We start from the raw sequence: 22,765 nt of genomic DNA, 5'->3' as shown, positions 1-22,765 counted from the left end.
CATTGTATAGTGCAATGTTGAAATGAAGTTACCGGTCTGAAACATTTCGTCGTTTCTTCTGAGACAATCCTTGTTCTCTTATCATCTACAGATTTACCGCTGTCTTCACCACGCGAATTCCCAACAGAAGTCAGACTTTCGAACATACAATCTACGTAGGCAAGCATGATACGTCATGACGTCATATGATTCCTAACATATTGACGTAATGCTAAGCATCCGGTTATCTCGAGTTTTCTCCGTAATACATGTCCGTGGGTTTTTCAATGTTCGGTTATTTCCGTGGCTTCATGCAGAAAGGGAACCGTCGTCTGCAATCAACGACATGGACCATTCTGGTACTTGTCGCTGACAAAAACATGATTCTAACACAGAATTTAATGTCAGAATAGCTATATAAACGCTATTGTGTTTTCAGCGTAGCAATAGGGTCCGATATTTAGACTCGAACAAGTGTAATGCGACTCGTCTTCGACTCGTCGGCATTATACTTGTCTCGTCTAAATATCGGGCCCTATTGCTACGCTGAAAACACAATAGCTGTTAATATACGACTAGTGTCTGTGTGTCTGTGCGCGATGCACGGCCAAAGTTCTCGATGGATCTGCTTCAAATTTGGTGGGCTTATTCAGAGACCCCGGACACAATCTGGTCGATGAGAATTTTCAACACGTGCTCTCAGCGCTGAACCCGCCTTTTTTTTTCTCCCGTTTGGGTGGCACCCACGTTTGGTTCGAGCACCTCCGCTCTGGTGTTCCTCGGGCCAAGGGACTTGATCCTCCCCCCCTCTCTCTCTCTCTCAGATTCAACAGTAACATCACGGATGCGGAAGTTAAGATTGAAGGATATAATGTCGTACGTCGAGACCCTACATCAACACGAGAAACTGGTTTGCTAGTTTATATTCACGAGTCTTTATCATTTCATAGACTTCATCACTTAGAGGACAGCATTCAGTTGAAACAATATGGCTAGAATTAAAATTGCCTAAATCAGCACCAATATTGATAGGTTTCTGCTACAGGAATCCACCTGAACATATTAACTGGTTCGATAATTTTGATGATATGATGGACGCTGTCAGTCTTGAATCCAGAGAAATTATACTTTTGGGGGATTTTAATCTTGATTTAGTGAAACCCAACAAATGCTAGATGGAAAGGTTATCCCTGCATAATTTACAACAGTTAGTAACGATTCCAACAAGAGTTACAGCTACCTCATCTACGCTTATAGACCATATCTGTGTGTCAACTCGAGCTAACATTATTGAAACCTCAGTTCCAAGTTTTAGCTGTAGTGATCATTTTCCAGTGTGCCTCACGTGGTCGAAAAAAGGGGTTAGAATCCCAAAACGAAAACATAAATTTAAAACATAATATTATAGGTTATTTTCATAACTTGATCAAGATTCATACCTTTCGGAACTCAGTTGTACACATTTTTCAATGATTTATAATTATACTGACCCCGACGAAGCATTTGATTTATGGTACAACTTGTTTATAAAAGTATATGATAAACATGCACCATTTCGAACCTCTCGTGTGCAGCAACATCCCAAACCTAAGTGGCTTACAGGCGACATTCAACATGCGATTGATTACCGCGATTTTCTTAAACGTAAGGGAAAAGAAGAAGAATACAGAAAACAGAGAAACAAAGTAACGTCCATGAAACGTGCAGCTCGTAGAAAGTATTACCGTGAGCTCGCTGCATCCAGTTCAAAACAAAACTCAAAAGCCATCTGGAAGGTGATCAACCAATTATCTCGTAAAGATACAGTAAAATCTTCCGTTATTGATATACCTGCTGATGATCTGAACATTCATTTTACTTCTATTGTTGACAAAATAATTACAACTGATAGATCGAAACAGAATAATCTGGACAAGTTGAAACAGTTTTGTGATTAAAAAAATATTACCCATAATTTAGACATTCCTCTGCTATCTGTTAGCGAAGTCTTCCATTATCTGTTGTGCTTAAAACAAACAGGTACTCGTGGTTTGGATAATCTTGATGGGAAAATTCTGAAGTTGTCTGCCCCTTTCATTGCAGAATCCCTTACATATGTTTATAATTTGTGCCTTGACAAATCCTACTTTCCCACCAAATTAAAGGAGGCGAAAGTAATCCCGCTATTTAAATCAGGTAGTTCTTCTGACCCCGCCAATTACAGACCAATCTCAATTCTTCCTGTTTTATCAAAACCACTTGAAAAACACATATTTACACACTTGACCACTCATTTGAAGAAATACGATTTTATACATTCCAACCAGTCAGGTTTTAGAGAAAATCATTCGTGCCACACAGCATTAACAAACCTTCTTGAAAGTTGGCTTAGTAGCATTAATAATAATCAACTCTGTGGTGTCCTATTCGTCGATTTTGCTAAAGCTTTCGACGTTATTAATCATGAATTACGATTAAGAAAATTAGTTGAATATAGAATGTCACCCCAAACCTTATGCCTGCTCTCCTCTTTCTTAGCCGGGCGAGAGCAGTCTGTCTGCGTTAATTCAACCGTATCCAGCAAAAGACCTGTGTTATACGGGGTTCCCCAGGGGTTCTGTCCTTGGACCACTACTCTTTTCCCTGTATATTAATGATCTTCCTCTTAGTATTAATGATGACTGCGAACTCTTTGCTGACGATACGACCCTACACACTACTGATAAAAAATTAGACAAAGTTTATTCATCGTTGCAGAACAGTGTAGATGATCTCATTCATTGGACGGAGTATAACCACATGAGTCTTCACCCTAAAAAGACCAAATACAACAACAAGACAAAAGAGACAAAACATACGAAACAATCCTCATTCCATATTAATTGGTAACGACGCAATAGAGGAGGTAAGAGATCATAAAGTTTTGGGAGTAAATATCGATAATAATTTGTCTTGGGCCCATCATGTTCGGTCGGTATGTAAAACAATGTCGAGAAAAATATATCAGTTAAATAGAATTAAACACTTTCTAGATCAGCACTCAAGGTTATTATACTTTAACGCATATATACAAACCATCACAGATTATTGTTCAACCATCTGGGACTCTGCCAGTGCTAATATTTTAAAACCATTGTATAGTTTACATAGGCGAGCGCTGAAACTAATTTTACTGAAACAATCCAGTGTTGTATTTGATGATTATAAGAAACTTAAGATTCTCAACCTAAAAGAAAGATTTAAATTAAATGAAGGTGTGCTCCTTCACAAAATACTTTCCGGCCGTGCACCACGAACTTTCGTTGCAAACTTTAAAGTCAAACCAAACCGAAAGTTTAACGTCCCAATTCCAAGGATAGATCTCTTCAAATCAAGCTTAGCCTATTCTGGTAGCGTCCTGTGGAATTCTCTCCCGGAATTTGTGAGAGTCCCAATGAGTCTCAATACTTTCAAAAAACACCTTTCACTGTATTTAATGTTAAATTACGAAAAATCACAGTGATGGAAGACTTCGTTTAGTTATATTTTCATTTGTCCAAAGCATCAGTGTTCATTATATCCACACAAAAACACTCAAAGCTTTAATAACACATTTACTCATGCATGTGTATTCAGCATTGTTTTCACTACGTTACATATACGACGCTTTATATTTGTGTATAATATGTAATGTGTAAATATTCATATGTTGTTGTTTTTCTCTACCTTTTTTTCTACGTTAATATCCGTGTAAATATGTGATTAGATTAGTCCCCTCTCTGGGCGAGGGCTGGTTGAAAAAAAGCTCGTTGTATTGCTTATGCCACAACCCTCGAAAAATAAAATTTGATTTGATTTGATTTGATTTGATTTGATTTGATTTGATCTCTCTCTCTCTCTCTCTCTCTCTCTCTCTCTCTCTCTCTCTCTCTCTCTCTCTCTCTTCCTCTCGCTCTCGCTCTCTCGCTCTCTCGCGCTCTCTCTCTCGCTCTCTCGCGCTCTCTCTCTCGCTCTCTCTCTCTCTCTCTCTCTCTCTCTCTCTCTCTCTCTCTCGATTTGTATATGTGTTTGCACGCGCGCGTATGCGTGTTTGTGTGCGTGCGTGCGTGCATACGTGTGTGCCAGTGTGTGTGTGTGTGTGTGTGTGGGGGGGTGTTTGTGCGTGTGTTTCTGTACTCGTCTTTTATTTTTCATTTGGCATGCAGCCTTGTGTACCCTGAAAAAAACACCAAGAAGAGTTTTTACGTTCAGTCAATATTTGACTGACAGATTAAACGAGGGCGGAGGGTCAGGTTTGTCTTCCTAGGTATGTGTGTGTGTGTGTGTGTGTGTGTGTGTGTGTGTATGTGTGTGTATGTGTGTGTGTATATATGTGTGTGTGTGTGTGTGCGTGTGTGTATGTGTGTGTGTATATATATATGCGTGTGTGTGTGTGTGTGTGTGTGTGTGTGTGTGTGTGTGTATGTGTGCGCAGAGAATTTCTCAAACACTACTAAGTGTATTTTTCTGAAAATTGATGTACACACTTTTGAGGGTATTTGCTTACATTCAGTCAATACTTGACTGATTGATTTAACGAGGGCGCAGGGTGAGGTTTGTCTCCCTAGGTATGTAGGGGAAGGTTACCTAATATAGATCTGTTTTTGTTTTATGTTGATAACTAGCTTGTTTTCTGGCGAAGAAGCTTCAGTTTGTGTTTGGTTGTTCTTCTCTCTTTCGTTAACCGTTATGCCTTATTGGAACGAATTATCTTTAATAGACATTGAGCAAAAATTAGACACAGAAAAATACACAACTGGTCCATATCAGTTTCATTTATTCTCTTTTTTTCCTCATTCTTTATTTCTTCAATTTAAAACAAAAAATTATGTTATGAGTGTTTATTTCTCCTGTTGCAGTTGTAGATTTTAAGAGGAATGTAGCTTTTTACATCTTTACGACGAAAGTTTTGTTATACAGTGATAGGTGTTTAGTCAGTAATGATATTTATTAGTTAGTACATGTATTTAAATGTTAATAATCTTTGAGTGTTTGGTCTATCCTTATGAATCACAACTGCAATTTCTCATGCTTGGTTATTTCAGTTACGAATCACAAAGCAAATATTTCAAAGATAAAATTTACATTCAAGCTTAGATCTACTTTCGTTTTGATTGTAATCAAAACAAATGTACACGTGCGAATTCCAAAGTTATTACGTCAAAGGTATACGTATCTTGTAGTGACGTATTCGTCGCTGGTGACGTAATTTCAAAGTTCGAACAAAATGGATACTTTTTCGCGCCGTGAACAGGCAAAAGTATCATTCTAATGTCTCTTCACTTATGCGTAAGTACTTTAACACATTTGTTTATGCCAAAGGTTTGCATAAAGATACAACACTTAACCCTTCGGAATATTATATATATATATTATATATTACATTATATATTATATATTCCAAACACGATTTAGTTTACGTCGCATTGTTTAGCCCAAGGGAAAAGGTACTCTAGATAGTCAAAACGCCGACTCCAAAAAAGACGAAGTTAGCTGGCGTTGTTTTTACATTTAACATAGAGGGGGAATCGAGACGAGGGTCATGGTGTATGTGTGTATGTGTGTGTGTGTGTGTGCGTGTGTGTGTGTAGAGCGATTCAGAGTAAACTACTGGACCGATCTTTATGAAATTTGACATGAGAGTTCCTGGGAATGATGTCCCCGGACATTTTTTTAAATTTTTTTCGATAAATGTCTTTGATGACGTCATATCCGGCTTTTTGTAAAAGTTGAGGCGGCACTGTCACACCCTCATTTTTCAATCCAATTGATTGACATTTTGGCCAAGCAATCTTTGACGAAGGCCGGACGTCGGTATTGCATTTCAGCTTGGTGGCTTAAAAATTAATTAATGACTTTGGTCATTAAAAATGAAAATTGTAAAAAAAAATATTTTTTTTATAATTTACGTTCATCTTATTTTTCATCATTTTCTGATTCCAAAAACATATAAATATGTTATATTTGGATTAAAAACAAGCTCTGAAAATTAAAAAAATTAAAAATTATGATCAAAATAAAATTTTCCAAATCAATTTAAAAACACTTTCATCTTATTCCTTGTCGGTTCCTGATTCCAAAAACATATAGATATGATATGTTTGGATTAAAAACACGCTCAGAAAGTTAAAACGAAGAGAGGTACAGTAAAGCGTGCTATGAAGCACAGCGCAACCGCTACCGCGCCAAACAGGCTCGTCACTTTCACTGCCTTTTGCACTAGCGGCGGACTACGTTCAATTTCATTCTGTGAGTTCCACAGCTTGACTAAATGTAGTAATTTCGCCTTACGCGACTTGTTATGTTTTTGCTGACACATAGAAAAGTGCAGGAATCACAGAATGCCTGCAAGATCATTCACCTTACAGCAGGACAACCGGATATTTTCGTAAGTAGGCCTACTCGGCAGAAGTGTCATCGATCGTAACACAAAAGCTCTCCACATCCAATGTTGATTCTTAGTACGTCATGTCTGTGCGTGAACTCTTGGGTCACCATCTCAGATCAAGCTAGGCTTTTACACGGGAGAAGACCATCCATCCAATTTAGCACATGCCAAAATTAACGTCCTTGTAAAACGATTGGACAGATTAATTTGAGATCGTGACTCTAATCGCCTTACACGGGAAAGACTGTATTTTAAACAGTAAGATCAATTCTGGCTAGTATGTTGAAAAGGATAATGAATAATTACAAGCACAACATTTTTTTAATTTATTTTTTAATCTTAAGGATTTCCGCAGAAAGTACCTGCTTGACCATTCTCTTACAATTATTGTGTTAGCGCTGAAGCAGCGAAAGAAGCAGACGACATTTCACGCAAGGTCCGCGCCACCTGCTGCCAACGGTTCTTTGCGTGGGAAGGCGCCTTGCTCGTGCTCACCATTGTCGGAGCGGCTGTGGGCTTTGTCATCGGGTTTTCCCTGTACGCTGCCAAGGCGTCATCTACTCCCCTAATATGGGTCGGTGAGTCAGACTGATACTTCTTCTTCTTCTTTTACAGTCGAGATTACTGTTAGTGTTAGTAATGCGTGAGGTCTGCAGAGCCAGTACCCCTTGACAAACCCCACGGTCCTTTCCTGGTCGTGATTGTTACCCCGCGAAAGTCAACAAGGTTATAAAACATACACATTGAAAAACTATTTGCCCGCTCACGCGTATAGTATCAACATTTACTAAGGGAAAGAACAAATCCCGATTTCAGACGGTGTGCATATTATATATAATTTATATATCAACTTAATCACCACTATCACGACCGACCTAGATGACAAAGTTCTGCCTGCCATTTCTCTCTACTTGCTTACCTATTATAGCTAGGTTGTTTGTGTGTGCGCGTGAATACATGAGGGCAAGCGCACATCCGTGTGTGTGGGTGTGTGTGTGTGTGTGTGGGGTGTGTGTGTGGGTGCCGGTGTGTGTGTGTGTGTGTGTGTGCGTGCGTGTTCGTGTGTGTTTGTGCGCGTTTGTGTGTGAGTGCGTGAGAGATTGCGTGCGTGTGTGTGCATTTTAACATGCGTAACTGTCTATTACAGGGTTACCGGGAGAGCTGTACATGCGGATGCTGAAAGCTGCTGTCCTACCTCTCATTGTCAGCAGCATTATTACTGGTGAGTTTATTTTCACGAGTGTTAGTACAGGTAACAGCTATACCACAGTAAAGACAAAGGCATAGGCCGGTTTGTTTGTTTGTTTGCTTAACGCCCAGCCGACTACGAAGGGCCATATCAGGGCGGTGCTGCTTTGACATATAACGTGCGCCACACACAAGACAGAAGTCGCAGCACAGGCTTCATGTCTCACCCAGTCACATTATTCTGACACCGGACCAACCAGTCCTAGCACTAACCCCATAATGCCAGACGCCAGGCGGAGCAGCCACTAGATTGCCAATTTTTTAAAGTCTTAGGTATGACCCGGCCGGGGTTCGAACCCACGACCTCCCGATCACGGGGCGGAGGCCTTACCACTAAGCCAACCGTGCCGGTGCATAGGCCGGTGATAGTGTCTTGGTTTACTTCAGTTATCGACGTTATCATCCTTCCAAGGATATTTCACAGTTTACACACAGGCCGTGAAAAGTAGGATATGCGCCGAAATGGCTGCGATCTGCTGGCCGATGTGAATGCGTGATGTATTGTGTAAAAAAAATTCCATCTCACACGGCATAAATAAATCCCTGCGCCTTGAATATGTGCGCAATATAAATTGCATTAAAAAAAAAAAAAAAAAAAAATCTCTGCGCTTAGAACTGTACCCACGGAATACGCGCGATATAAGCCTCATATTGATTGATATGTCACAGTGTCATGGTTGACTTCAGTTAAAAATCTAACTAACTAACTAACTAACTAACTAACTAGCTTACGCACTCTCTCACTCACTCACTCACTTACTCACTCACTCACTCACTCACTCACTACTCACTCACTCACTCACTCACTCACTCAGTTTTTTCACTGACTGACTAACTCACTCACTCACTCACTCACTCACTCACTCATTCACTCACTCATTCACTCACTCACTCACTCACTCACTCATTCACTCCCTCACTCTGTTTTCCTCACCGACAGCCCTGGATGAAGAAAGTGTACTCGAAGCAACTGCACAATTTATTTCTAAGGCACTAAACATGCGCAAAAAGAAACTAGATGAGTCAAGCTGAAATGATGTATAATGTAATTTTTACGTACGCAAATGTTGGACTGGATGGTCTTCTCATTTAAATCGGGTTGCGTGTACATGTATACGCGTGGATTTACACGTGTGCGGGTGTAGTCTATATAAGCGTATATGTGTGAGTGTGTGTGTGTGTGGGTGTGTGTGTGTGTGTGTTTGTTCGTCTGCAGCCATTGTTGTTTTTGTATAGATATGTATTTAGACATGTTCCCCTACTAGTCACGCGAGGGTAACGCCGACTAGTGGTTTATTGGTTTTAAATATTTGTGGTCTGCAGATTGATTGGTTTTATGAGTGTGTGTTAACTGTTGGATCAGTATTTTCCTTTGTGTGTACATACTATACCTTGCTTTTTACCCTTAGTCTTAGATATTTTTGTTTACCTATGGCTTTCGTGTCGGTGTGTTTGTTTGTTCGTACTCATAAACTAGTTTGCTATGTTTTTGTTGTTATTAATGTTTTGTTCATTCGTCCTTTTACCCCTTTTATGAATGATGCAGAAATTGTTGTTTTACCTTGTCTATAAGGCTTTTATTAGCTACTGACAATAAAGTGTCAAAGCGTCAAGCGTCTCACCGACGGACTGACTGACTGACTCACTCGAACTATCACTCACTCAATCTCCCACTCACTTGAACTAACTAACTAACTAACTAACTAACTAACTAACTAACTAACTAACTAACTTACTTACTTACTTACTTACTTACTTACTTACTTACTTACAAACAAGCAAACAAACTGACTAACTGACTTGCTACCAACTAACTAAAAAGTCTTTATCACACAGGTACGGCCAGTCTGAAGCCGAAGGACAGCGGACGGGTGAGCATTGTGGCCTTGACCTATATCGTCACCACCAACGTCGTCGGGGCTGTCGCCGGCACTCTTCTCGCTGCCATCGTCAGGCCAGGTAGTAGTGGATGATAGAGAAGTTAAAGGCACACTCCTTCCCGTGAAAACAATAAAATTCACCCTCTCAGATCGGGGAAGGCTTTTTGTTTGTTTGTTTGTTTGTTTGTTTGCTTGCTTAACGCCCAGCCGACCACGAAGGGCCATATCAGGGCGGTGCTGCTTTGACATATAACGTGCGCCACACACAAGACAGAAGTCGCAGCACAGGCTTCGTGTCTCACCCAGTCACATTATTCTGACACCGGACCAACCAGTCCTAGCACTAACCCCATAATGCCAGACGCCAGGCGGAGCAGCCACTAGATTGCCAATTTTTTAAAGTCTTAGGTATGACCCGGCCGGGGTTCGAACCCACGACCTCCCGATCACGGGGCGGACGCCTTACCACTAGGCCAACCGTGCCGGTTTGACATGGGATAAAACCCGGTCCAGTCCTCCACTTGGACACATACCAGAACAACAACTAAAGCGCCTAAAACACAAAGCATAGCTCTACTCAATTGATCAAACAAGGCTTAAGCACAATACTGCCCTCCTACCTGAACTTAAGTTCCCCATTCTGATATATTATTTTAGCAAGTTATTTCAATATTTTCCTTTGGCTAAATTAAGATTCTGTTTTTATGATTTTTTTTTATTTTATATTTTTTTTAACTTATTTAGCCACAAATATAAACATATTCTACATACATAAAAAGCAAACAAGCCTACAAAACCGCTCCAGTCCAACCATATTCCGCGTACACAATCATTACTTCCATCCCCATTTTGAAATATCGCAACAACAGACTTCCAGATATATAACACGATCATATGTGTTCTCTGTTTGCATGTTTTTCCAGTGTCTTGTCCCCACACAAAGCATATTAACTCTACCTGTCCCAAGATAGGCCAAATGGTTCAAAGAGGACGTTAAAACTAATTATCATCATCACATACCAGAAGTCTGAACCAAAGCGCCTGATTCTCTGCGAGGCAGCTTTCCTTGTTCTTATTGGGACAGTACAATCTTGAGTCTGGGGTCTTCTGGTCTTAACATGGTTCCACTGATGTATGGAAGAATGTTTCTTGTTACGCGATCAAGAATTTTTTTTCTGCTGTTTGAAATGAATAGCACACCAGTCACCTATAAGTTATAGTATAGGCAAGATACGCCTTTCTGTCATTTTGTGAGTGTTTTTCCTTGTACATGTCTGCCAAGTGTACATATTCTTGGTTAATCGTCGCCCTGAAGTTCACGTATCAGAGCCAAAGTAGCAACATGGTGGCCCGGCTTTAGTTTGAGTTCAGTCACACTGGCCCTCGTGGCATTTACCAGTGCGATGTGCGTGTCAAAACCGGCCTCCACCAAAATTTCTGCCACCGTAGAAGGGAGCTGTTTGACCCACTTGTCAAACTTGAATTTGGAACTGTCTCTGTCAGTCATTTTGCACTGCTGCGTATAAAAAAATGAAGTAAAATGAACTGAGTAAAAATTTCCAAGTCAGCTTTGCTGGCAAAAACTTTGCTGCTGCTGCGCCGGTGTACAAAAGCTGACTGACTACACTGAATACAAAAGCTAACAATCACATATCTAGGCGTAGGAATATTTTACTCACTAGACCATACACACACAACTGCCACACGATACAGGATCCCTCTCACGTGCATTCCGACCCATCCGCCGAACAAGTTACTCCAAGGTGTAACCCATCCCGCATAAGGGACCGACTGCACGAGAGAGCGATCTGAGCGCACTCATACAAATTTAAACTTTATTTCTTCTTCTTCTTCTTCTTCTTCTTCTTCTTCTTCGTCGTTCGCTTTATTTATTCTAAATAACACTAATCTTCTGATCCGCATGGGCTTTATTTTGGTAGTCGGTGTATTGTATTTGTGAGGAGTGTATGCGTGTAAGAATGCTTACCCACACCAGGTCCAGGATTGTATGTTGTAAGCGGATAGAAATCGTATTTTTATTGTTTTTTTGATGTTGTTATTTTTGTTTGTTTGTTTTGTTTTGTTTTGGGTTTTTTTTTAGGGGGGAGGGGGGTCAGTATATTGTAGTTTTGAGAAATGTATATATGCGTGTAAGAATGCTTAACTACTCGTACTCCAGGGCCCGGATGTTATGATATATGCCAATAGAATTGTATTTTGTTATTTGTATACAGGCGTTAGTGAAGAAGCTGGAGACAGGGACAGTAAGGTAGTGGACACAGGGAATCTCCAGACAGCTGATCTCTTTGCTGACCTCATCAGGTAGGCTGTGTGATACGTTAAATTACATAAATAAGGTGACACTGTTACACCCATCGCTTACAAAATATATCGGCCTGTCTGTCTGCCTCCTTCTCTGTCTCTGTCTGTCTGTCTGTCTGCCTGTCTGTCTCTCTGTCTGCCTGTCTGTCTGTCTCTCGGGTTGTCTGTCTGTCTGTCTGTCTGTCTGTCCAACTCTCTCTTTCTCTCTTTCTCTCTCTCTCTCTCTCTCTCTCTCTCTTTCTCTCTCTCTCTCTCTCTCTCTCTCTCTCTCTCTCTCTCTCTCTCTCTCTCTCTCTCTCTCTCTCTCTCTCTCTATTTCACTCGATCTCTTTTCGTCCGTAGACGAAAAACATTGATGTTTTCACTGATGTTATTAAAGTTAGAGCTGTAAAAATGTACATACTGTCTTCTAGGGTTTCATGACCTTCAGACATGGCCTTGGTCGGATTGACCCCATTCAAATTGCAAGGTCACGTCGGGATTCTATTCGGGTGAAAACAAATGAAGAATTTTCTGGAATATGCTGGAATATTTTGAAGCTTGAGCTTTGAAACTTCAGAAACTCCCATTACTTGATGACTCCCAGACATGACCCAAGTCTGGTTGGTCCTGGTCAAATTTCAAGTGGATTCGAGAAGGAGTCAAAATGTTCAAAATGATTGTTTTTTCTTGAACTTCTACGGAGCCAGAGCAGCAGATAATTTGTTCCTGATTCCTACAACCAATGACAAAGGTGGGTCATATGAGATTGTGTTTCTCTTGTTTTCCGTAGAAATCTGGCACCAGATAATATAGTGACGGCCTGCTTCCAGAAGACTCAGACACGCTACAGAGAAAACATCATTTCTGCCAACGAGACTGAGCACGTGCCCTACCTCGGTACTTCTGGTGGGAGTAACATCTTAGGTAGGTACGACCTAGGGTACCATCGGTTGGTGATATCATTTTCCTGGCGTGTGCGGAACATTCATTGCATTGATTGTCTCCAAAGCATATCCAGAAGTTTCTTTGTTGGGGAACTGTTTTTAAGTCTACAGTAGATTCCTTTTTTTTCTCCAAAAGGTTGTCCTTAATTGAACCCGAAGTCACCTTCGGAATATTTTAGCAAAATCTTTTAACTAAAACTGATTCAGTGCTACAGCTTCGTGCAGCCCTGCAGCTTCGTGAAGTACACTTCGCGAAATGGACTTCGCCCAATCAATGACAGGCTTAAAGGATGGGAAACACGGTTATGTGAATGCGTGATATATTGTGTAAAAAATTCCATCTCACACGGCATTAATAGGTAACATGCGCCTTGAGTCGCCTTGTGTGGTGAGATACGTGCGTGATATAAATCCTCGTAAATAAATAAAATAATAATAAATTATTTCAGCAAATTTGATGTCTGTCTGAAGAATTGTATAAATCGAGCTTAACATTGATGTGCTTATTAAGGGCAGAATATACCTGCGCAGTTTCAGCGACACAGACGACGCACTGCATAATTATTGATGCTGCGATAGGGATTATGACGAGTACTTGGCCTGTTTTACTTTCACGCCACGTGTAGCGGACTGGGATGATCTGCAGTGCGTCGTCTGTCCTGCTGAAGTTACATAGGTGAGCGCCAGGCGTTACGAGTATAAAATGTTATCTGTATGTCACTATGCAGGTCTGGTGATAGTGAGCGCAGCCCTAGGAATGGCGGCAGCACAGCAGGGAGAGATAGCCCGCCCCTTTCTCAACTTCTTTGGGGCTGCTGCCGAGGTTATCATGTGTCTCCTACGGCGGGTGATATGGTCAGTATAACATCCTGTATATGATTCATGAAGCTTCTGGGTCTACCGCCCTCCAGCAAGGGTGGATACCCAAAGTCCATGCTTAATTAAGGATATATTTCTTCTTCCCTTTCCAGCTCTATTCTTCTTCTCTCAACAAACTTTATGTATCCAATACTTTATTTATTTATTTACGACTGTTTTTCCGTCTAGAATGCATGTGCCTGTAGTTGGTATGAGTGAGTGCGTCGCGTTCTCGCTGTGCGCCTGTCTGCGAGTGTATGAGTCCTTGTCGATTTGTGTTTCGTATAATGTTCACTATGTATTTTATATTTTGTAAGCGCCTAGGGCTATATTTAGATTAGGCGCACAAATGTTCATAATAATAATAATAATAATATATTCCTTTGGCATGGACGGTTGGCAAAACTCCGAAACTTCTTTCAAATCCGTACGAGTGTGATGTGTGTGTGTGTGTGTGTGTGTGTGTGTGTGTGTGTGTGTGTGTGTGTTTGTGTGTGTGTGTGTGTGTGTTTGTGTGTGTGTGTGTACTGATGTGTATGTGTATGTGTATGTGCGTGTTTGCGTGTATGTGTGTGTGTGTGTGTGTGTGTGTAGAGCGATTCAGAGAAAACCGTTCTGGACCAATCTTCATGAAACTTCACATGAGAGTTCCTGCGTATGATATCCCCCTAACACTTTTTCATTTATTCGATAAATGTCTTGTTGACGTCATATCCGGCTTTTTGTGCAAGTTGAGACAGCACTGTCACGCCCTCATTTTTCAATCATTTTGTTCAAGCAATCTTCGAAGAAGTCCGGACTATGCCGGGATTGAATTTTAGCTCGGCAGCTTGAAAATACGTTAATTAGTTTGCTTTCTAAGTTGTCATTAAAATCGATTTTTCACTAACATATTACATTTTGTATAGCTATGTCATGTTTACTGAAAGAATGTGCTCAGAATTGCAGTAAATAGGTTAAGTAGTACGTACTGCGCTCGCACGCTTCGTGGAGACTAGCGTGACCCGTGTCGGTCTTCGGGTGTGGTTAGTCGAGACTATCTCAATTAATATAGTCTCCGCGATGACTGTTTTTTGGTGTTCATCTTTTACTTTGATGCCGACAGATTGACTGAATGTTTTTAAATCACTTTACGCGACTTGGTTTTTTTCTCTCCGAGTGATTCAAAATAGTGCAAGCAGGTACTCAAAATCAACATTTTCGCAATGAATTAACTGTAATTGTTGCTATTAAAAAAGAACCATGTTTCCATTCTTTCTTACATTGAGTTTTCACACTTTAGAATGGCATTTACGTTCATTGAAGTTTTAACAAACATTCTAACACGTAAAACAAAAGAGACCCCAATTGCAAATGCCTGTGTTTTGAGCAAGATGGAATTTTGATACACAGCCGACCCCAAATGACTACAAAACCATGTGTGTGTGTGTGTGTGTGTGTGTGTGTGTGTGTGTGTGTGTGTGTGTGTGTGTGTGTGTGTGTGTGCGTGTGTGCGTGCGTGAGTGTGCGCCGTAGGTACAAGCGTGCGTGCGTACGTGCGCGCCATGGATGCGGATGTGCCGCTGTGCATGCTTGCGTGCGCGTGCATGTATAAGTGTATAATTATGTTACAGGTTTATGCCTCTAGGGGTGGCCAGTCTGATCGCCAAAGCCATCGGAAGCAGCACGGACCTGGTCACCGTCTTCAAGGGACTGGGCTATCTCGTCCTCGCTCAGGTTATCGGCGATGTCTTCGTCGGCGCCATCTTCACCTCTCTCATCTATCTCGTCTTCCAGCGCAAAAATCCCTTCGTTTTTCTTGTCCAGGCGTCACGCGCCATCATCACTACTTTAGCTTCATCCAACTCGTAAGTTGTTTGGGTTCTATTCAACAATTGATTGGCATACTTACACATGATAAATATAGTCAGAATCAAAACAAGCTATAAGGCCTAAAAAAAAATAGGTGTGGTTACGGTAACCCGACCTACCCTATTTTTAGGGGCCGATCCTATAACTTTTTATTACATTTGTCAACAACAAAAAAACAAACAAACAAACAAAAAACCGAGTGCAAAAAACGCAATGAAAGCGAAAGCGCCCGTGTCGCACACTTATTTCCCTGTCAAGTACCGTACTTTCCGGGTCATAAGGCGCGACTTTTTTCCTCGAGTTCGACCCCTGCGTCTTGTATAACGAAGCGCCTAATCCGTGTATGAAATACGAAAAAAATCAAAGAGACCGCTTGAGTACCAGTCAAACAACTTGTGATAATGCATGTTTCAGCTACTAGGTACTGCCCTGCCTTTGATCTGGCCGCACACACAGATTTCCACTCTGTTAAACTCGGTCACTGACCGGTCACTGACCCCGATGCAGGAAGTGTTTCCTCTCTCAGATATGACAGGGGAACCACCTCTCATGGCAAAAACTGGGTCATTGACCCCTGGGAAGAAGGTCGTGTCTTTTAACAAGGCCACCCAGCTATCACAATGCCTTTGGTCACTGACCGGTCACTGACCCCGATGCAGGAAGTGTTTCCTCTCTCAGATATGACAGGGGAACCACCTCTCATGGCAAAAACTGGGTCATTTTGGTGCCCCTATTGGCCCCCTGCGTCCAATGGGTGACTGGATTACAATTTTTTTTTTAAAAGAAGGGGGTGCGTCTTAGATAACAAAGCGCCTTGTCACCCGGAAAGTACGGTAGGTTTAATTTGTACACATTAGAAAAAAAGTTAAAAAAAAAAAAGTGATTGCCTACCTACCTATCCTATTTTTTTTGGCTATGTTACCGTAACCACACCTATTTTTTTTTGGGCCTAAGCTTGCAGTGGTGATCCTTAACAAAAAAGAGTTTTGCGAGGTTATTATTTTACGTTCGACCTTTACGAAGGCTTGACATATGACAAAAGACATCTGACACTTGTACTCACACACACACACATACACACATACACACACATACACACACATACACACACACACACACACACACACACACACACACACACACACACACACACACATACACACACACACACCGAGCAACTATCATTAAAGTAAGCAAAATCAATTAAAATTACTATCTTTACAGACGGAAATAAGCAAAATAAGAGTTTACAAAAACACCAGTTGTACACAAGCGATCACAACAAGAAGAAATAAAAGATCACCTATGAACATGCTCCGATCGATAAGAAGAAGACACTAATGTTGTAGTTATAGTTATTGGCATGATCATCTTCGTTATAATGATGATGATGATGATGATGACGATGATGATGATGATGATGATGATTTTAATTAGTTTCATTGTCGACATCATCATCATTGTAATTATTTTTTCCAACCAGAGCGGTGGCAATGCCGGAAGTGCTGACCTGTGTGGAAACTCGTCACAAGGTCGACCACCGTGTGTCCCGATTCGTCGTTCCCTTGGCAACGGCCTTAAACCGTGATGGCAGCGCCATGTTTATTGCTGCACGTCTGTGTACATTGCACAGTTGCAAGGCTCTGCGAATACTGGGAACATTATTCTCATCGCGTAAGGTTTCTTGAGTTTTTCCAATTGTCTGAAGCAAAATCAGTTTTGTCCTCTGTAGCTGACAAGAGTTTGATTTGCAAGCAGGAACCATTTCATTTCATTTACATGTAAATTAGAACACTGTCATGCAAGCATATTGTTTTGGCGGCATTCTTGCCTTAGTAGGATTTGCAGCAAGTCATGCCGTTGTGTTTTCTACATGTAAATCAGAACACTATCATGCAAACATACATGCATCTTCTTTCTCAGCCTTCTTGCCTCAGTGGGTTATGCAGCGATTCCTGTCGTTATGTTTTCTATATATACTGTAAATCAGAACACTGTCGTGCAAACGTATATTTTTGTGTGCAGCATTCTCACTTCAGTGGGGTCTGTAACGATTCCTGCCGTTGAGTGTTGAACGTGTAAATCAGAACATTGTCATGCAAAACTAGCAAACAAATGAGGCAAAGCGCTATTTTAAGGTATGAGAAACACAAGGAAGTAAGCGCTCTAAATGCATATAGCATGTGCAGTAGAGTAGGTGAGAGTTACACCGGCGCCAAGGACAACTAAAGGGACCTTCCCTTTAGTAGTCCTTGACCGGCGCAGAGACCAAATAGCCTGGACCGCCAACTCGTCACGTGACCCTTCGAGGTTACGACTCTCGACTTTCAGGGGCGCGTGACGTCCGGTTTGAAAGGCCAGCGATTCGAAGACAGTGAATAGAAAGCACGCTCCAGTTATTTGTGACAATGGGAGGTGACAATGAACTGGATTTTCCAAAACTCCAAACTAAACTTAACAAAACTCATCGAAAAACATGTTCCATATGCACTTTTGCTGCGTTTATTTTAGCATTTTCAGAACTTACCTCGGCAACTTCGTCCATGTTTACAATCGACACCGGATATGACATCCCCCTGATTTCTGAAAGGCCATGTAAGCGTAGGTTCCTAAATGCGAGAGGCGCTACCTCGTAATAGAGAGAAAGAGCGGAGAGAGAGCTAGTTGGTGGTCCAGGATAAATGGTCTATGACCGGCGGAACCGATCTCCTGGCACCTGAGAGAATAACAAGCATTGGAATGAACAAGCGACTTTCATCGCCATGAGGTGCTTAGAGATTGGTTTATCATGGCATAACGGTCATGCAAACACGATTCTTTTTTTCGCAGTCTCCTTGCATCAGTGGGGTCTGTAGCAATTCCTGCCGTTCCAAGCGCCAGTATCGTCACAATCCTGATGATTCTCGACTCCATGGATATCGCTCCAGCCAACATCGGCATCATCATCGCTCTGGAGTGGTTCTCGTGAGTCTCACCTTTTTTTCCTCTTACCTAAGATGTCGTGTAAAGGTACAGTTCCTGTCGTGAAAACAGTTATATTATACAGAGATCGAATCTCGCACACATACACTGTAAATTAAAGTGTTCCACTTTTCAAGACAGTTTTTGTAACCACTTGTGAACACTGTGCGACATACTATATAACTCTACTAGCAAATGCAGCACACAAGGCGAACACAAAATAGTGTTTACGCTGTACTGTGTGACACTTTTGCAAGTAGAATTATCTGGTATTCCACACAGTGTTCACACCTGGTTACAAAAGTATGTTCAAACGTGGAACAAGTCAGTTGAGAGCGTACCTTGCAATTTACCTTCTTTTACCTATATTATAAGATGTTTGATGGGTTGTTGACAGACCACAAACATCGTTTTTGTCATCATTTTGGTAGTGAGAAAATAAGTGCACAATCAACACAGGGAGCCATGCTTTGAAACACGAGTTCCGTTTTGATAACCACACGAGTTCCGTTTTGATAACCACTGGCAATCAAAGCTGGCGTGTGAAAGCAACTTTCTGTGTTTTTGAGTTCATAAAATGTTGGGATGAATATGTCAGGTTTGAGGATGCACAGTTCTGTAGGTTCATCTCGGTATTCCACCCCCTCGGCTTTCAGTTGTAAATATTAAGCTGAGTGATCGAATGTGGAAGCTACGTTGGGTCAAAGGTCACAGAAGATTTGCGTCGTGCAGCGAAGGAAAGAATCGCGATCTTGTTTCCGACTCAGTGCCTCTTTGTTTTTCATTAAACCTGTCATTTTGCTTGCTCGGCTTTGTTAGATGGTTGCATATCTTGTTGCTATTTTCTTTGCTTTTATTATTGTTTCTTATTTGCGCTTCGTTTATCGATACAACGTCTTGTGCACGGGTCAAAATGTGTGTGTCAGGGGTCAATTGGTTTGACTTGAATTTGACGTTCGTGTTTCTCCGAACGTCTGTGTATCGAAACACAGATACACGCACTCCATGACTTTGTAAGAAGACAAAACATATCGGTAGGTTTCATTTGTTAGTGATGAATTTATGACCTTTCATGAAGTAGTTTTGTTTTTTGTTTACTTTTGCCAGTTTGCCAGTTCGTTTTTGGAACTTTGCAAAGCAGTGTCGTGTCGTCTCTTAAGGTCTGGGGAAACGCCAATGAAAAGAGCCGAAGAATTCCCAAGCGTTTCTATTGGGTTTGATTTTGATTATCCACATGTATAACCTGCTTCCTGCAACTATGGTAACCGGGGATTTATTGCATGGGGAACATGAGATTTATTTCCCAGGTGCTTGTGAATGAAAACTCGTGAAAATGATGACAAGTGCTATTAATCTTCAACAGACATAGGACCCCTTCACCTACCTTGGAATTAACTTACTTTGACCTACTATAGTGATATTTATATTCAACAGAGACCTTGGAATTAATCTAGTTTTGCCTGTGATGTTTATCTTCAACAGACATCGATTCTTTAACACGTACCTCCCTTCAGATTGACCTACTTTGACCCGTGATAATTACTTATCTTCATCAGAGATCAAATCTCCCACACCTACATTGGATACAAATTTTAACTATGATATTTATTTTCAACAGAGATCGATTTTTGCAACACATCTACCTTGAGAATGGACCACTTTGACATGTAATTATTATCTATTCAACAGAGATCGAATGAGAAGCACCGCCAACGTCGTAAGCCACGTTCTTTGCACTGTTCTGACGTGGCAATACTGCAAGGCATCTCTGGGTTTCGGAGATGATGAAACTGTTGCTGCTGAGAGGAAAATGTCTGAGGTGTATCTTAACGTTTCGCCCCATAAGGAAGCAGAGAAAGGGAATAATGGAAACTTGACAGTTGACGCTTGAGCTGTATTTGATATTGCTATATTGCTGTTTTTTCAGTGTCATTAGGATTCGATCCCAATTCTTATCATGGAAATATCTAGATTTTATTTGGAGTTTTATGTTTCTTTACCAACAGTGGCACTTTAAAGAGTACTTTAAGTGAGGAGGACACGATGTGAACGCGGTACAATGTAAAGTGTGTGTGTGTGTGTGTGTGTGTGTGGGGGGGGGTAAATGCGTGCGTGCGTCAGTGCGTGCGTGTGGGTGTAAGTGAGTGTGTGTACGCAGTTCGGTGAGCACTCTGTTCGGTTGTTGTGTTGGAATGCATTATATATGGAATGTACTCAAGCCAAGCAACATGCACGTGGTTGTAATAAAATCTTATGCCTTATGCCTTATGTCTTATATATGCAATGCAATACAATGCATTCATATACGATACGATACGATACGATACGATACGATACGATACGATACGATACGATACGATACGGTACAATTCAATCCAATCTAATACAATGCAATACAATGCAATGCGGTGCAAGACAAGACAAGACAAGACAAGGCAAGGCAAGGCAAGGCAAGGCAAGGCAAGGCAAGGCAAGGCAAGGCAATACAATACAATGCAATGCAATGCAATGCAATACAATACAATACAATAAAGTACAATACAATACAATACAATACAATACAATTGGATTACATCACATAAAGAAAATACTCGATGAAAAGGAGATATTGTAATAGTGTGCTTTCTTATATTCGGTTACTTTTTTTTTATATTGATCGATTGATTGATTACAAAGAATAAGATGAAATTTAATTTTAATCATAATTTTTATATTTTTAATTTTCAGAGCTTGCTTTTAATCCAAATATAACATATTTATATGTTTTTGGAATCAGAACATGAAGAAGAATACGATAAACGTAATTTTGGATCGTTTCATAAAAACATAATTTTAATTACAATTTTCAGATTTTTAATGACCAAAGTCATTAATTAATTTTTAAACCTCCATGCTGAAATGCAATACTGAAGTCCGGCCTTCGTCGAAGATTGCTTGGCCAAAATGTCAATCAATTTGATTGAAACATGAATGTGTGACAGTGCCGCCTCAACTTTTACAAAAAGCCGGATATGACGTCATAAAAGACATTTATCGAAAAAATGAAAAAAAACGTCTGGGGATATCATACCCAGGAACTCTCATGTAAAAATTCATAAAGATCGGTCTAGTAGTTTACTCTGAATCGGTCTACACACACACACGCACAGACACACGCACACACACACACACACACACACACACACACACACACACACACACACACATACACCACGGTCCTCGTCTCGATTCCCCCTCTATGTTAAAATATTTAGTCAAAACTTGACTAAATGTAATGATGAAGAATAAGATGAACGTAATTATTTTTGGATCGTTTTATAAAAAAAAAAATTATTTTTACAAGTTTCAGATTTTTAATGACCAAAGTCATTAATTAATTTTTACGCCACCAAACTGAAATGCAATACGGAAGTCCGGCCTTCGTCGAAGATTGCTTGGCCAAAATTTCAATCAATTTGATTGAAAAATGAGGGTGTGACAGTGCCGCCTCAACTTTTACAAAAAGCCGGATATGACGTCATCAAAGGTATTTGTAAAAAAAAAAGAAGAAAAAACCCGGGGATATCACTCCCAGGAACTCTCATGTAAAATGTCATAAAGATCGGTCCAGTAGTTTGGTCGGAATCGCTCCACACACACACACGCACAGACACACACACACACATACACCACGACCCTCGTCTCGATTCCCCCTCTATGTTAAAACATTTAGTCAAAACTTGACTAAATATAAAAAGGACGGACCATATTGTCCGCGTAATGTTTTGAAAGTAGTGCGGTTAATGTTCTTTTTCGGTCAGCCAATCTGCCTCTGGTTCTGTGTGTTTGCATACGTTGCCATGCAGATAGGTATAAAAGACAGTGTAAAATGAAGTTCCTACACGCATTCGGACAGGCTTTAGAACAGAATAGAATGGGTTAGAATAAGGACATAGACAGAGGGCGCTAGGTTAGGGATTAGAATAGGGAGAGAGAAGAGACCAAGATTTAGAATAGGGACAAGAAGAAGAGACTTCGCATTCTTTCAACGGGATAGCATAGGGAAAAACGCAGAGTAAAAGAACTTAGAGAATCTTACCACATTACATAAAGCAAGACAGAGTAGAAATAGCCAGATACACTGTACGTAGGTACAAAGGATTACATCGCATGCTACTGGTTTGTTTACATCGAAGGCCAGTAGAGGTTCAAATGTAGATAGGCGAAACTTTCGTAGATAGTTAGAAAATAAACAACCGGACTGTTAGAACGTCAGGTGACGTTTGATTGAACGGTCCTAAACTAGCTAGATAGGTGGGGAAATTAAACATTAGGTGACCTGCGTAAACTCAGATAAGCTCCTTTTGGTGTCCCGT

The 22,765-nt window shown here is 40.8% G+C and overlaps 1 protein-coding gene across 1 annotated transcript; it reads left to right on the top strand.

The window, feature by feature from the left end:
• The first annotated feature begins 6,317 nt into the window (after positions 1-6,317).
• LOC138953263 (excitatory amino acid transporter 1-like) lies at positions 6,318-20,498 on the top strand. Its single transcript, XM_070325063.1, has 11 exons — positions 6,318-6,364; positions 6,761-6,942; positions 7,512-7,586; positions 9,449-9,574; positions 11,727-11,814; positions 12,587-12,720; positions 13,469-13,595; positions 15,212-15,445; positions 16,933-17,123; positions 18,279-18,413; positions 20,100-20,498. The coding sequence occupies exons 1-10, from the start codon at positions 6,318-6,320 to the stop codon at positions 18,302-18,304; spliced, it is 1,230 nt and encodes a 409-aa protein (XP_070181164.1). The 3' UTR covers positions 18,305-18,413; positions 20,100-20,498.
• Positions 20,499-22,765: the final 2,267 nt, after the last annotated feature.

The sequence above is a fragment of the Littorina saxatilis genome, linkage group LG17 (genome assembly GCF_037325665.1).
Source record: "Littorina saxatilis isolate snail1 linkage group LG17, US_GU_Lsax_2.0, whole genome shotgun sequence".
Lineage (NCBI taxonomy): Eukaryota > Metazoa > Mollusca > Gastropoda > Littorinimorpha > Littorinidae > Littorina > Littorina saxatilis.
Note: the sequence above shows the minus strand (reverse complement) of the source record. Positions and strands in the feature narration are given on the sequence as shown.